At 35.7% G+C, this 17,219-nt stretch overlaps 1 protein-coding gene across 1 annotated transcript; it reads right to left on the bottom strand.

Annotated features, from left to right (window-relative positions):
• Positions 1 to 2,764: 2,764 nt before the first annotated feature.
• On the bottom strand, positions 2,765 to 16,329 carry si:ch73-264p11.1 (uncharacterized protein LOC100000923 homolog). Its single transcript, XM_056450814.1, has 4 exons — positions 16,012 to 16,329; positions 3,509 to 3,572; positions 3,212 to 3,401; positions 2,765 to 3,077 (listed from the first exon to the last, which is right to left on the bottom strand). The coding sequence occupies exons 1-4, from the start codon at positions 16,143 to 16,145 to the stop codon at positions 3,034 to 3,036; spliced, it is 432 nt and encodes a 143-aa protein (XP_056306789.1). The 5' UTR covers positions 16,146 to 16,329; the 3' UTR covers positions 2,765 to 3,033.
• Positions 16,330 to 17,219: the final 890 nt, after the last annotated feature.

Here is a 17,219-nt window from a genome sequence, read left to right on the forward strand (position 1 = left end):
AAGCGCGCTCTCGCGATTATTCAAGATGCACTTTTAAAATGTTTGGAGAGGCGTATTTAAAAGTGAATTTTTAAAAATGTATTCTGGTGTTGAACAATAATACAGATATGCTACATTGTACATGATGAGCCAAGCATTCAAAGAATAAATGTGTGCCGTTTCATTTTTTTTTCTCTGGGCCAAAACATTGTGGTTTAGAGGGCTCCCACTATAAAATGTCGTTCGGTGTAACAGCAACATAATCTAAATACTATTAAAATGTCATCAGTTATATTTAGAACAGTAACAATGTCCTAAAACAGTACTTTCACACGGCTCTTAAAAGAAATACATTGAAGCCCCAAAATACAAAACAATTCTATTTTCACTTGGCCACTTACCTTGAACGGTTTGTTTATACAAAAGTGAAAATTCTGTCATCATTGGTTCCAAACCTGTCCGAGTTTCTTCTTTTGGACACAACGGTAACTTGCTGAAACTTGTAACCATTGACTTTCATAGTATTTGTACAGTGGAAGTCAATGGTTACAGATTTTCAACTTTCTTCAAAATATTTTCCTTTGTGCTCAACAAAAGAAAAAACTCTTAACGTTTAGCCTATAAATACTTAAGGGTGAGTAATTAGTGAGCTCGTTTTCATTTTGGGCAAACTACTGCATCCCTATATAAAGCCAATAAGATGTATGATAAATTTATCATTTTACACATTTTAATAAGTACAGAATGGGAATGTTGACTCATTTTTACATTAAAATTAATCCCTTATTGATTGTAATGTAAATGTGCAGCTTTTGTAAAGCTGCTTAAGAACAATAGTTATTGTGAAAAGTAAATAAACTAACAATTCTAGCTAAAATTCACTTCAACTGTATTTCAGCATTTTATTATTATATTTTTTATTATTTTAAAAGTTTGAGCATCATGCTATTTACAAATTAAATGCACATTTTAATTCATTTTCATCCCCTCTTTCCGGGGCCTGGTCGCAGGGGGAGCAGTCTCAGGAGAGAACTCCAGACTTCCCTCTCCCCAGACACTTCCTCCAGCTCCTTGTGGGGATACTGAAGCGTTCTCAGGCCAGCTAAGAGACATAGTCCCTCCAGCATGTGCTGTGTCTTCCCTGAGGCCTCCTCCTGCTGGGACATGCCTATGATACCTCCCTAGGTAGGCATCCAGGAGGCATTGGAAACAGATGCCCGAGCCACCTTGGCTGACTTCTCTCGATGTGGAGGAGCAGCGGCTCTACTCTGAGCTCCTCCTGGGTGACAGAGCTCCTCACCCTATCCATAAGGGTGCGCCCTGCCACCCTGTGAAGGAAACTTATTTCAGCCTCTTGTATCAGAGATTGTTTTAAAACAAGATTTTTAAAAGTGCATCTTGTTCAGTCACTGTCAATGATCATTGGTAACCTTCTGTTATCTGTGGAAACAAGCGTCCTCAAACAGTGTAACTTTAGGACTGTTTTTTGAGCACAGAGCCGGTTATATTTAAATATGCAAAGTAAGTTTTTACTTCTTGGTTAACCCTTGTGTGTTGTTCAGATTGACTACCCTTTTGTTATGTTCGTGGCTGTTTTAGCCCAATTGACTTCCATTATAATGATTTTTTTTTTTTTTTTTTTTGATTGTTGGTGGTTTTACCTTTTGGGACGTGGTAAAATGTGAAAAAAAAAAATTCTGGCTTATATATGGAGTTCTATTAAGTAAAATAGCTAAATCTAGTTTGCGTGCATAAATACACTTACAGTACTATGTTTACTATGTTATAAGAGCTGAGGTGCCTATTTGATTTTCTCAGACATATCAAGGTAAGCGCAAAGATCTCTCTCTCACACATACACACACTATACTCATACATTATAAAAGCCAGAAGCTTTTATTGCACTGTCACTCATGATCAACAGTAAAAATAACACATTTTACCTCTTCCCAACAGAGAAAACCACCAATAATAAAAATGATTATATGCTGTCAAGGCTTTGCAATCAAAAATGTAATTAATGTAATTATAATGGAAGTCAATGGGGCAAAAACAGCCACGAACATGATGAAAGTGTAGTAAATTTGCCCAGAGTGTATTGTTGAGTTTTTTTTTTTTTTATTTAAAAGCATATTCCCAAATTATGTGTCTAAATAAATTTGTCACCAAAAATCATTTCAATTGTTGAAACAGAGAGAAAGATGTGGCCAAATTAAGACCCCAAATCACCTCAGTGGATGAAAACATCCACAGCAGCACACAAGGGTTAACTGCTATGTCATACAATTTGACATACAGCATAAAAGTGTCTGTAAAAATAATCGTTAATTTAAAACGAGACACTGGGTTAATGATTCTTTTTTTAATTGATTTATTAAAAGGCACTAATAACTCATCTTAAAATTAAATATTTACAGTTGATGAGTTCAAAACCTCAAAACAGCACATTCATCAAAACATTCACACCTTCTTATAAACTCTTTTACAGGCAATAGATTATATTTATAAGCTGTACATACCACATATACATTCAAAAAATCATAAAAAAAATTAATTATCAAAAATATCTTTCTCTTTTTGTGTTCATTAACAAAAGCACACAATATAAACAAACCCTTTCTCATTCATCCAGATTAGTATTACAAACCATGAGACTTTTTTTGGTGGGCCAAGGACAAATAACGCACCTGAAGCTACAGTATATTGACAATACACTCAAAAATGACTTTTACTGCTGGTATAAACATAAAATATATAGACAACTTAATTGTTTTATGTTCAATCAAATTTGTAAAAACAATAACGTTAACTTAATCTATTTGTGTTGGGACAACTTGAAAGAATTGTGTGGAACCCAGCAATTTTACAGTGTAAGAATCACTAAGACATTCAATCAATGAAGTCTTCCATTTGAATGATGATATACCTGGACATATGGCTTCATGTAATGGATATCCCCATATGTGCATTGAAAATGCCCAGAAAGTTCCTGAAAAGGGTATTGCATCTGACCGATCCACTTTTTTCCATTCAGGACTTCACATCGCGATGAAATTAATCCGGCAAAACAACAACATAATCCGCTGAACAATTAACATCTGAGAGAAATAATAATAAAAAAAGTGTTCATGGTTAATTTGGGTTAAGGAACAGTTTTTGGATCTTCTTTAAAATCTGCAAGACTCAAATAAAGGTCAAAATACTGTGTTAAATGGTAACAATCGACACTCACTTTCATAATCGTTCTCCTCATCGCCCACTTCTGCTCCTGATGCTGGAAATTGCAAAAGCTGTTGTTGCGGCAGTGTTTTTCTTTTCAGTGCATGGCGTAAATGTGTTGCAAGTCCTTGATTCTTTTGCTTGTAATGATGAATTAGATCCTTTATGTTCTTAAAAAACTTTTCCTCTACACCTGAACTGGCCTGAAACAATTTGAAGTTTTGTTTCATCGAATTCAGCAGTAATTTGTTGTAATTGAATTGAATAAAATAGTTATAATAATTCCAGTGCTTATTTTAGTGTATCCTACCTGTAGGGTGAAGGAGCCTGAGTGAGTTTGGAGGATCCTGTATGTATAGACCACTTTGTGTTTGCTGTAAATACAGTAAGTCACAGTATTACATAGAGTATTACTGTATTATTATTACATATAAATACAGTAAGTCACAATATTACATACAGAAATATGGCACGTTTGATCATAATATAATATAATATAATATAATATTAAAATAATATAATTTAATGTTAAAATATAATATTAAAATAAAATAATATAATGTAAAATATATATTAAAATAATATTATTTAATATTCAAATATGATATTAAAATAAAATAAAATATAACATTAAAATAATATAATTTAATATTAAAATAAAATAAAATCTAAAAATATAATATTAAAATTAAATAAAATAATATAAAAATGTGATATTAAAATAATACCATTTAATATTCAAATATGATATTAAAATTAAATAACATAATATAATATAAAAATATATACAAATATTACAATTTAATATTCAAATATAATATTAAAATAAAATAATATAATATAAAACATATAATATTAAAATAAAATGATAAAATATAAAAATATAATAATAAAATAATATAATATTAAAAAAATATAATTTAATATTAAAATATAATATTAAAATAAAATAATATAATTTAATATAAAAATAAAATAAAATATTAAAAACCAATAAAATAATATAATATTAAAATACAATATAAATTAAATATAATATAAAAATCTAATAATATAATATATTAAAATATGATATTTAAATAAAATATCACACTTCACAATAGTTCACAATAAAAAAAGTATTAATGTTAATGTAATAATTATAAACTAAGACTTGAACAACACTTATTTATTAATCATAGTTAAGCATTTACTAATGGATTATTAATATACAAAATGTAGCTTGTTAACATTAGTTGATGCACTGCGAGTTAACATGAGCCAACAGTGAATGACTTCATTTTTATCAACTAACATTAACAGAGTAATTAATGTAATGTTAATTGTTTGTTCATGTCAGTAAATACATTAGCATTATATTATATTCTGTTGGACACATTAGCATGCCATATAAACTTCAAATGAGACTGGAAAGTTTTGTGGTTATTTCTACAGTCAAAGTGCAAATAAAAAAAAAATGAGGTCATGCCTCATATTGAATTTAGTCACAGACGAGCAGAGATAAAAATCATGAATAATCTGCTAACAACATTGCTGCAAAACAGTTGGAGATATGCTTTTGGGGGGGGGGGGGGGGGGGGGGGGGGCATTAATAAATGAAAATACATGCACATTTATTAATATTGTTTTATAATAAGTCAATTAAACATTTACATTTACATTTACATTTAGTCATTTAGCAGACGCTTTTATCCAAAGCGACTTACAAATGAGGACAAGGAAGCAATTTACACAACTATAAGAGCAGCAGTGAGCAAGTGCTATAGACAAGTTTCAGGTGTGTAAAGTCTAAGAAGCAAAGCATTAGTAAAATTTTTTATTTTTTTTCTTGAGAGAGAGAGAGAGAGAGAGAGAGAGCACAGTTAGTGGTATAGCCAGAGAGGCAGTTGCAGATTAGGAAGGAAAGTGGAGACTAAACAGTTGCGTTTTAGTCGTTTCTTGAAGACAGCAAGTGACTCTGCTGTTCTGATGTAGTTAGGGAGTTCATTCCACCAACTGGGCAGATTGAATGTGAGAGTTCGGGAAAGTGATTTCTTCCCTCTTTGGGATGGAACAACGAGGCGACGTTCATTCACAGAACGCAAGTTTCTGGAGGGCACATATATCTGCAGAAGTGAGAGCAGATACGAAGGAGCACAGCTAGAGGTCACTTTGTAAGCAAACATCAGAGCTTTGAATTTGATGCGGGCAGCAACTGGCAGCCAGTGCAAACGGGTGAGTAGCGGAGTGACATGTGCTCTTTTGGGTTCATCAAAGACCACTCGTGCTGCTGCGTTCTAAAGCAGCTGAAGAGGTTTGATAGAACTAGCTGGTAGCCCGGCTAGCAGAGAGTTGCAATAGTCCAGTTTGGAGAGGACAAGAGCTTGAACAATGAGTTGAGCTGTATGTTCAGATAGGAAGGGTCGGACCTTTCTGATGTTGTAGAGTGCGAATCTGCAAGATCGAGCAGTTCTAGAAATGTGGTCAGAGAAGTTCAGTTGGTCATCAATCGTTACTCCAAGGCTTTTTACCATTTTGGATGCAGTGATGGTTGCTCCATCCATCTGGATTGAAAAGTTATGGTGAAGAGTCGGGTTGGCAGAAACTTCAAGCATTTCCGTTTTCGTGAGGTTAAGCTGGAGATGATGATCTTTCATCCAGTGTGAAATGTCCGACAGGCAGGCTGAAATGCGAGCTGGAACCGAGGGATCATCAGGGTGAAAAGAGAGGTATAGCTGGGTGTCATCAGCATAGCAGTGGTAGGAAAAACCATGTTTCTGGATGACTGTTCCTAAAGATGCCGTGTAGATAGAGAAGAGAAGTGGCCCAAGAACAGAGCCCTGAGGTACCCCAGTGTTTAGATGCTGTAGGTTGGACACCTCTCCCCTCCATGACACCCTGAATGACCTGTCCGAGAGGTAGGAACTGAACCATTGAATAACAGTGCCTGTGACGCCCAGTGACTCAAGCGTAGATAGCAGGATCTGGTGGTTTACAGTGTCAAAAGCAGCTGATAAATCCAGCAAGATGAGGACAGATGATTTAGAGTCTGCTTTAGCCAGTCTGAGATCCTCCACGACCGAGAGCAGGGCAGTCTCAGTTGAGTGGCCTTTCTTAAAGCCAGATTGCTTGTTGTCCATGAGGTTGTTTTGAGTAAGAAAGTCTAGGACTTGATTGAACACTACTTTCTCCAAAATCTTGGCCATGAATGGAAGCAGGGATACCGGTCGGTAGTTTTCAAGTAGCGTTTGATCCAGGTTGGGTTTCTTTAGCAGTGGGGTTACCCTAGCCTGCTTAAATGAAGTAGGGAATAGACCAGAGTCAAGAGATGTGTTAATTATGTGAGTCAGTGTTGGTATGACTGCAGGAGAAATGGCTTGCAGGAGATGAGAGGGAATGGGATCAAGCGGACAGGTGGTTGCATGGCTTGATAGCACGAGATTGGACACCTCAGACTCAGAGAGCTGGGAAAAAGAGGTGAGTGTGTGTGGTGTTGGTGGTGTATAAACTTTCAATACAAGCTTTTTTATAAATATCATTCCATTACAAAAGATCTCACCAAGCATTAGAACATGTTCAGCCACTATCAATGACCAATGGTAACCTTCTGTTATCTGTGGAAACAAGTGTCCTCAAACAGTGTAACTTTAGGACTGTTAGAAACTTTAAACAGTTCATGTTTTTTGAGCACAGACATGTTTATATTTAAATATCCAAAGTAGGTTTTTACTTCTTAGTTAACCCTTGTGTATTGTTCAGATTGACTACCCTTTCGTTATGTTCGTGGCTGTTTTTGCCTAATTAACTTCCATCATAATTAAATTTTTTTAGATTGCAAAGCAGTGACAACATATAATCAAGCATTCTTGATTATTGGTGGTTTTCTCTTTTGGGAAGTGGTGAAATTTGTCCCATTTGTGACCATCAGTTGGCACCATTAAACCTCTAGATACACACAAAAAAAGCTTATATATGGAGTTCCGCATTGTTCCACATTGGCATTGTTTTTCGCTCTCCGCCGGTCCCTACCAAAGCGGGAGAGGGAAACACGTGTTGGTTAGGATGGCCAACACGGCTGCGATTGCGTACATCAACCGTTTGGGCTGGTATCACAACATGTCTTAGTTCCCTCGCCATCCTGCATAGCGTTCATATCCCGTACAAGCACTTCATGCCAGCTTACATGCTCTCAGGACCGTTATGTTTGCGTGAGAGTGGAGACTCCACCCTGGTACGTTCCAGCTGTTATGGGCACGCTTCAGAGAAGCCCAGGTCATCCTGCTGTTTCTCCCGAGCGGCACTTCGCTGGCTGCTTTCCCTGCTTTGCACAAAGGTGCTGGCTCCTGGGGCATATGACATTTGTAGCCGCTATCGCTGGCCCCGGGTTACACAATTTGCGTCTTTTCCCCAGTGAGTCTGCTCGCACAGACACTGTGCAAGATCGGGGAGACGAGGAGCGGGTCTCGCTTGTCGCGCCTCTCTGGCCCAACCGGATCACACTCCTTGTGATGGCCCACCCTGATAAATCAAGCGGTTATGATTAGATCCGTTGAGCCACTCGATCAGTATCTATAAGTTTTCTGTCCTTAGGCAGCTCTGCTGATCGCGCTGGTATCAGGAGGGTTAGGATTCCGGTGGCATTTTCGGTCAGCGAATTGTGCCAGTAATTCGGACCGACCTATTCTCAGGTTTACCTGAGACCTCGTTCATCTTGTGTCAAGGTTCCTACTGCCCCCTTTTAAAATGAGGTGGTGAACAGATCATGTAGAGCTGCAGGCTGGGCGACAGCTAACACATTCTTGAGATTATATCCTTGAGTGGAGCGAGTTTCCTCCCGATTACTGGTTACCCCAGTCAATCGGGAGGAAATTAAGCTCGGTGTCAATAAATGCTTGCTGCGCCAGGCTCCCTAACCCAGAGATACGTGCGCATTGTCTATTCCAATAGTAAGTTTCCCTTTTTAGGTGAATCCTAGACGTCCTCCGAGGTCCCCAGCACCTGACTCAGCGGAGGGGTCGAGTGCATCATGGCTCAGTGTGATGTCTGGTATGGCCATCTGGTCTACCCACATACTGAGGTTCGGTACCAGCTATGTGCATTCCCCTGTTCTTGGTGATGCCATATGCTTTATTCACCACGATGTGTTCCCCCTTTCAGGCAGACCCATGTCTTTCCTAACCGCTAACCAGCTTATCATATGTAGCACTCTCCCTCATTAGGGCTACTCCATATGCTCTATTACAATCAAGTCTCCCCTCTTGGGTAGCAGGTGGTCTCCGCAGCGCCTCCCCCTTCTAGGACTGACACGCTTCCCAACATACTGTCATATTACTAAAATCCCTAGTCTATATTAGCAAGGTAAAACCACATTACGACGCCCGATCTAAATTCTTATTATTTCCATGTAATGGTAATATTTTGGGCCTAGGGCACTTTGGAAGGTTGCGCTTTTGGTGATGTCAGTGCGTTCATGCTATGCTTGGCAAACTACACATCAGGAGCGTGACGGGCTTGGCTGCTGTGGCATTATTCCATACAGTCTCCAAAAAGTCTGTTTATTACAGACACACGTAGAAGTTTCCATATGAAGGGGAACGTCCTGGTTACGTATGTAACCCACATTTCCTGAATAAGGAACGGAGACGTGTGTCTCCACTGCCACAGAATTCCAGCTGGGAGCTGAGTGATTGGTTCTTCAGCAGGCAAATTCTGAAGAGCTGACTCCAACAGCCGATTGATATAGCCCTAATTGGCTCATCAGTTTCAGCTGTGGAGCTAAGGTCCGCCAATTCAATTGGCATTTCATTGGCCTGTTTTCTTATTTTCAGAAATGATTGGTCGTCTAACACACTCTCAAAAGTCTGTTTATTAAAGACACACGTCTCCATTCCCTATTTGGGGAACTTGGGTTACGTAACCAGGACGCACTATGTTTACTAAGAGCTGAGGTGCCTATTTTGATTTTCTCAGACATATCAAGGTAAGTGCGCAAAGGTCTCTTTCTCACACACACGGAAACTAAGCTTTTTTTGCATTGCAACTCATGATCAACAGCAAAAATGACAAATTACCTCTTCCCAACAGAGAAACCCACCAACAATCAAAAATGATTATATGCTGTAATGGCTTTGCAATCAAAAATGTAATTATAATGGAAGTCAACAGGGCAAAAACAGCCACAAATATAACAAAAGCGTAGTAAATTTGCCAAGTGTACTGTTGAGTTTTTGTAAAATTTTAAAGCTGTCAAAATAATCGAATATTCGCATATTCACTCTTAAAACTCTTGGGAATCTAGCATTTTAAGTCTGTAAATCCTCTCTTTGTAACTTATACATTGATGTCACTGGCTCTGTAATACAATTGTGAATAATGTGATTTCTTGTTTCTATATTTATGGTTTGTTCTCAAACAAGCTCTTAATAAATATAGCTTTATATAGTTCACTCACACCTTAGCCTGAGGATGTGCTTTGTAAGAAACAAATATCCTTTATCAGCTTTTAAAAGCAGTCTTCATTTAAAGCAATAAGAAGCTGCAGTGTTATGTGCATTCATTTGGACAACAGCATCAAGTAACTTATTATTACAAGTAGGGATGTAACGACTCACCTGACTCACGATTCGATACTATTCAAGATTTAGTCATTATTTTTTAACTCAATTATTTTAAATAAATTTAAGCTGAAGAGCCCCTTTATTTTTTTCTTAAATGCTGCACGTTTTTTGCAAAATAATATATTTTCTGCCATAACCAAATTGCTGTTTTAAAAACTAATTAATTCCAGTAATAATAATAATAATAATAATAATAATAATAATAATAATAATAATAATAATACAAACTAAAGAAGACTCATGAATATGAACAAACTAAAACTTTGACTGTGCTGGGATTTTACATTTTTAAAAAGAAATATCCGCATATCTATGTGTTCTGGCATAAGCTGAGGTCCTTGAACATTGACAATGTCCCCTGCAAAAAGAAAAAAACTTTCACTGGGGACTGAGATGGCTGGTGTGGAGAGGAAAGCCTTTCCCAAACCAGAGAGCAGTGTGTACAGAGTTGATCAATAGCCCCTCTCACCCAAGGGACTGGCCACTGGCATAAAAATACTGATTATACAATGACTAATTATATAGTAGGACAGAGACAGGAGTTGAACATGATTATAAAGGTGAATAATTAATATTACTTGTATAATTAATTAGTATAAGTATCAGTGTCATACACGTCAGAAGAGATAATCTTTTATTTAAGATTTTCAAATATTCAATAATTATTATTAAAATATGCATAAACTGATGTGAAAAGGAGAGGGTGAAAATAATCTATAACCTGCTTGTGTAACAGAACAACTTTCTCTTTCAGTCTGAAAAACATCTTTACACTTTTGCTATGAAAACACTGATGCACTGTGTGACCTCTGTAGCACATGTGGGAGCAAGTGGAGCTGTAAATTATGTGGTTTGGCTTATTAAGAGTTTTTCGCGTACAGACGTCTGTGACAGTAGTTTTTTCATTGTGCTGATGGTTTATGAGCATCCTTTTTGTTGTTCTGTTAGTGTAAGTAATCGTCTTTTCGCAGTATTTGCACAGTTTTGCTGTGTCCCAAATCGCATACTTATACTACGCCCTTAAAGTATGTACTTTTTTTGTGAGGGAAAAATATATACTTTTGAGTGTGCAAGCTTTGGGACATACTACTTCCTCATTAATAGATCGTTGTGTTGCTTGGTTATGAGCCTTGTCAATCATCCACACATATATTTCATATTAAATTTCCTACTTCATTGGAGCAACAGCAGGTTAATCTCCCATTCACGAGTCTTTTACGCAGAAAAATATCCTCAGGTATTTGGATAATTATGCATTCAGAGGTTAACATCCGAACATGTCTTTATAGAAGTTCAGTATTGTTATCGTAGATGAAATATAACAGAAAACGCGATTTAAATATTTTCCGGTTGGCTAGATATTAAATAACAGTCATACAAGCATCTTTACCGAAGCCTCCCTACTTGAGGATTGGTCTCGAGCATTCATCATTTTTGTAGTTTTTTTACACTTTTCACCCACGTTTGTAGTTCTATTTGAATTCACGTCCAATGTGCAATGTGTTGAGTATAGACCGTTCTACACTTACATTTTTTACTGCAAATAGTAAACCATCCAGGAACCTTTGAAACCTTATTTCAACATAGTACAATTTGAGACATACTATAGTTTTATTTAAAATACTAATTAGGATGGATAGTATGCGAATTGGGACGCATTTGTGTTTTGTCTGGCACACATCACTGAGGTCATTTTACTCTGCCACGTCATCTCTTGTTTGCCGCCGATGTGCAGGTAACGAGAGTTTGCACCTGTAAACAGCACCCTCTCTGTTTAAAAAATGTATCACTCATTCAACATTCCTACCGATTTGAATCGTAATCTATTTAGATAGATTATTTAGATGCTAATAGATTATTTTCATGTTTGTAGTTTATTTGCACTTTTTACACACGTTTGTAGTTTTTATCAAATTCACGTCCAATGTGCAATGTATTGTGGGCAATATCAGCGGTTAGAGAGGACGGTTCTACACTTAAAATTTTTACTGAAAATATTAAACACTCCAGGAACCTTTGGAACCTCTTTTCAACACTACGATTTGGAACATACTAATTCTATTCTCAAATATTATTTAGGACAGATAGTATGTGAATTGGGACGCAGCATTTGTGTTTTTTCTAGCGCACATCACTGATGTCATTTTTTTGTCATTGATGTGCCTGTAAACACAGCGCCGCCTCTGTTCAAAAAATGCATCGAAATTCATTCAACATTTCAACATTCAACTTCAATTAAGTTACTGTATAATGTATAGAATACTGTAAATACATATACAGCAAGATAAATGGTGCTGTTAATGTATATACAGTATTTTTGCTGTAATTGGTTTACAGTAAGTTACTGGTGAACTGCTGACAGTAAATGACTGTAGTTTCTACAGGAAATTGTAAACGGTGTACCATTATTAATGCATTACATAACAAGCAATTCTGTGTATTGCCTCTTCTTGTTGAATGCCTCCTCAATTGCAAGTCGCTTTGGATAAAAGTGTCTGCTAAATGTCTAATGGCCCGTTTCCACTGAGGGGTACAGTATGGTACGGTTCGGTACGCTTTTTTATGGTGTTATGGCGTTACAGTTTCCACTGTCAAAAGGCATACCGAACCGTACCGTACCACTTTTTCAGCAGCCTTTTGAAAGGGTACCAAACACAAGAAAGGGTACCAAAGGGCGGAGCTAGATGCGCAGCTGAACTCTATTGGTTTACACAGATACGTCATTCGCTCACCAAGCCAGAATGAAAACAAAGGAACTGCCATGTTTTAAATACACAGCCGAGAGATTACACTGTAATTATATATACATATAATAACGAGCCATGGTCGACCTGGGCTCAAACAAACCTTGTCGTCTTCTTGATGAACAGCCACAAAGCCAAGACGAGCTGATTTTACCGTACACCGTAGTTTTTTACAAGCCAGTTTGAAAGCGAGTACCAAAGAGTACCATTGATACCCTTTTAGCAGTGGAAACGCAAGCCTGATTAAGCTGACCCGTACTGTACTGTACCAGTCAGTGGAAACAAGCCTTAAATGTAAATATAGCCCATAGCAGTATTTAATTCTAACTCTACTAAAAATGTATTCACCCTTCAAAAAGCTATTATATACTTGGAGCTAATGACATATAACATGTATATTGTCATTCTTTTTAAAGTTGAACTACTTTAAACTCTTACACCAAAATAAATATGTGATGTTCAGTGTAGCATGTGGCATTCAGTGTAGTCAAACTTGAACTCTAATGAGACTAAACAACAACACGAGCAGAACACACAAACATATTATGTGTTAACAGAGACTGACAAAGCCATTCTGCTTCCTTCCCTTGACTACAAGGTTTATTTATAAACTTCTCCATTTTTCAAATGCAAATATGCTGAATTTGTCATTCTAAAGTGCATGCACACCCTACATCAATTATAATCATCTTAAACCGTATTGACACACCTGAACGTTTTCAGGAAATTAACCAAATTTTTGAGGAAGAAATAGCTAAATGTGCAACACACAATTAAATCGTTGGTTAAAGTATAGTTATACTCTTTTTACATGATGTTTGAAACCCACCTATCAATCATTTTGAAATTTGCCAACATTTTTTATGGAATGGAGTCAAAACCGACTGTAACTGCTCAACAAATACTAATAAATCATACGTCAAAATACAAAAATGAATAAATTTAGGTCAAACAGCAAATCTTTAAATAACAAATAAATAAATAAATAAATAAATAAATAAATTTCCTCTTTTGTTATGAAGCTCAAATCGAAGAGTCGCTAACAGCAAATTCATGGGTTCGATGATTCTCAGTGAACTTAACATGTCTGAACTCCTCAAAAACATTTAAACCATCAATGTGGTGAAAGTTGCAAACATGTAAACAAAAATTTGGGGTCATCCACACTGCTGACTTAACACTAAAAAAACATTTTGCCTAAAACAAGATTGATACACACTCAACAGAAACACAAACATCCAAACAAACCAGTTTTTTCAATGCATTTAAAACCTCAGAAATCTAGTGTACTAAATTGTCCCAGAACCTAATATAAACCTAACATAAAATCGAAATATAAATGCATTACATGGGTAAAGAACAGCAAACTACTGTATATAAATGACATATTTATTTATCTTATTTCCTGTAAATATTTAGATTGATAATAAAGTTTAGCAAACTAATATTTGTATAGACACGTCACCGTTTCTTCTTTTATTTGTTTATTGGATCTAGGGCTGCACAACATTGGAAACATCTGACATTGCGATACTTATTTTTGAGGCATATATTGCAATATATGAATGCAATTTCACCACATGACTTGAATAGCTCTTTTAGAAAAGAGTTCATTCATTTAGATTGATTGAAATTAATTGAGATAAACTCTCTTTAAATGCTTACATCACAGGCATTGAAACACATGCAGGTTAAAGACAAAGGCTGTACTTTGTTATAAACTTTCACTCACTCGTCAAACACTACAGTGACTGCACAAAATCTCATGTTTTCTGAACTGTTGCTCCTGCCCAACTATAATTCCGTCTCGTCGATCTTATCGATGCTGAAATTATATATAACTGCCCCACCTAGAAAAACATTTGGATTGCATTTTATAACTCCTAATGTTGCTTGTTAACACACTCAATGTATTTATTTCAACACATCCCATAAATTCTTAAATATCAACCTCTACCAAAATGGTTGATATGTCGGTTTGTGGTAAAAGTATAGCGGAATTAATACATATACTATGAAAAATCTAAAAATATGAAGTGTGAGGCCAATTTATTTAAAAACATAATCAAAATAAAACATTTTTGAACACACTAAATCATCTTTATTTTTGAAGTATGCCATAAAATAATCATCTTTATTTTTGAAGTATGCCATAAAATATTTCAGATTGTCATTTAACATGTTTTCTTGTTGTTGTTTTTTTACAATAAAACCAAAATCAAGTGTGGTAGTGTAACAGGATTATGTTTGTTTAGTTTTTTGTAAACCAACAATGCTGCGTGTGTACGCCATTATTAAAAACAGTCGTTCTTTAGATTACTTTAACAGTCATTATTTAAAATATGGTCAACCATTTGGCAGAGCAGGCAGTTAAAGAGATATTGTGCAACCCTAAATATACCAATTTCCCTGCCTTTCGTTTTTTAAGTAAAAACGTCCGCTTAATGAATATAACATAACATTATCACACTAAGTGACAAAAAAAAAATAAAAAAAAAATAAAATAAATCACACAACTTTTTTCAACATGTTATATGTATATACTTTAAAGACTGGTCAAAATCAAAGTTTCACATTTGACCTGCTATGAAACGGCTGTAGTAAAACTGATGTTTTAGCCTCTTCTTTATTGCATTTCATTCATAGATCATAGGTCAACATATAAACCCAAACAAAGAAAACGGTGTGGAAAATGTCTTAAATTTATATTTTCATCTTTTAACTAAGTTTTTATTGTAGTAGCAAGCAACGCAAATAACTGATGTACATGTGCAATATCCACAATAATATTATAGCCGTCAATGTAGCTGTCAATAGGCTACCTGTCAAACTTTACTAGGGGGTGGCTCACCATATTGTGCAGCCATAAAAATACACATTTTTCTGCCTTTTTTCCTGTTTTTAAAGTAAAAAAAACATGTCCACTTAATGAATATAACACAAAATTATCAAATTATTTAGTTACAGCTGTCAATACCTGTCAAACTTTACAAGGGGGGTGGCTAACCTTAAAGAAATAACTTAGCTCACCCAAAAATGAAAATTATGTCATCATTTACTCATCTTCAATTTGTTCCAAACATGTTTGAATTTCTTTCTCCTGTCGAACATAAAAGAAAATATAAGGGAGGACGATGGAAAGCAGCAGTTGTTGACTTGAATAGTATTATTTCTTCCCTCAATGGACGTCGATTTCTGCTGGTTTCCAACATTCTTCGAAATATATTACTTTGTGTTCAACAAAAACAAACTCATATAAGTTTAGAACCAAATGAGTCTGAGAAAATAGCGAGGAATTTTTTTAATTTTTTGGACGAGCTATCCCTTTAAGTACTGTAGTAAACCAGTCTCAATTGATTCATCTAGTAATTCAAGAAATACCTTTTAAACGTTCGTATAACTGAGAAAGCCAGATATTTACTACGCATTAGCTCAGTCAATGACTAAAAACATGAATACCAAAAGATACTCACTACACACATAGGCACATAGCTCCCTGAATGGTCTCGCTGTCCCGAATGAGGTAAGTCCCATTCCGCCCTTTATTGCCGAGCAGCTCCTCGCATCTCTGTTTGGTGATCGGGCCATGATACGATGGATGGTCCATGCTTCACATCGCAGGTGTGAGGAGCGGGTAGAGCAGGTCAACTGCTGTTTACACCAAGAGTTCAGATGTTTGCGTCACAAGTCCACTAGTTATCTTTGCGGAGGGAATCTTCCTTAATGCCCACACTCAGAAACGATGAATGTGCGTGATGCACGTCTTTCCATCAAAGTGCATGCATATATAAAGCAGACAGACACGAACCAGCTCACAGGAAGTGGGTTAGAGTGCGTAGTGGTCAAAGGAAGTGTAGATGTACCAAAAGCATCAAGTAACCGTGCGATATATATTTTTTCATCTTAACCTAATATTATTTTTCATGATTAGTCGCCATCTTTTAGATGTTTAGTACATTTAGGGCTTTCACAGGTTTAAAAAGTTAATTAAAAAATCATAGCTTATATTACCATAATATACATTGCTCAGCATATTGTACACCCCTCACATAATCTATATTTAAAATTAATATTATTAATAATAGGAAGCTATACAATCTAACAAAATAACTTGCGATAGTGGTCCAAAAACTAGTACACCCAAATTTATGTAATATAAAAATATTAAATGCAAAAAGAGGAAAAATTCAAGAGAAGCAAAAAAATTAAAAAATTTAGTTGAAATTTTGTAGGTTTTAATTTTTTTGCAGTATTTTGCTTGAATTTAATTGTATTATCTTTCCATTTCCAAATATGTTTGGTGACTAAAATATTGTTTTAATATCTGTTTAATAAATCTGTTCTGTTTAAATGCACCATTGCCTATATTCACTGAGAAATGGATAAAAATATTCATTTTCAAAATGGGGTGTACTCAATAGGCTATATGCACACTGACATTTAATTTTCAGCCAGGCAGCCCAAGGGCTTCCGGTGAACTGTATTTCCATAAAAAAAAATTGTCTCATTTAAGATCTGATTTCATTAAAAATCAGCGATCTTTACTGCCTGATAGACATACGATATGAAGTGAGATCGGACAAGAAGCACTGAAAACTCAATTTTCCCTCGCCATGTCTTTAAAATATGACCGTTTATTTTACCCAAGCATACCCAAGTATTTTAAATTCTTTCATCTCGT

This window comes from Danio aesculapii, chromosome 24 (assembly GCF_903798145.1).
Source record: "Danio aesculapii chromosome 24, fDanAes4.1, whole genome shotgun sequence".
Classification (NCBI taxonomy): Eukaryota; Metazoa; Chordata; class Actinopteri; order Cypriniformes; family Danionidae; genus Danio; species Danio aesculapii.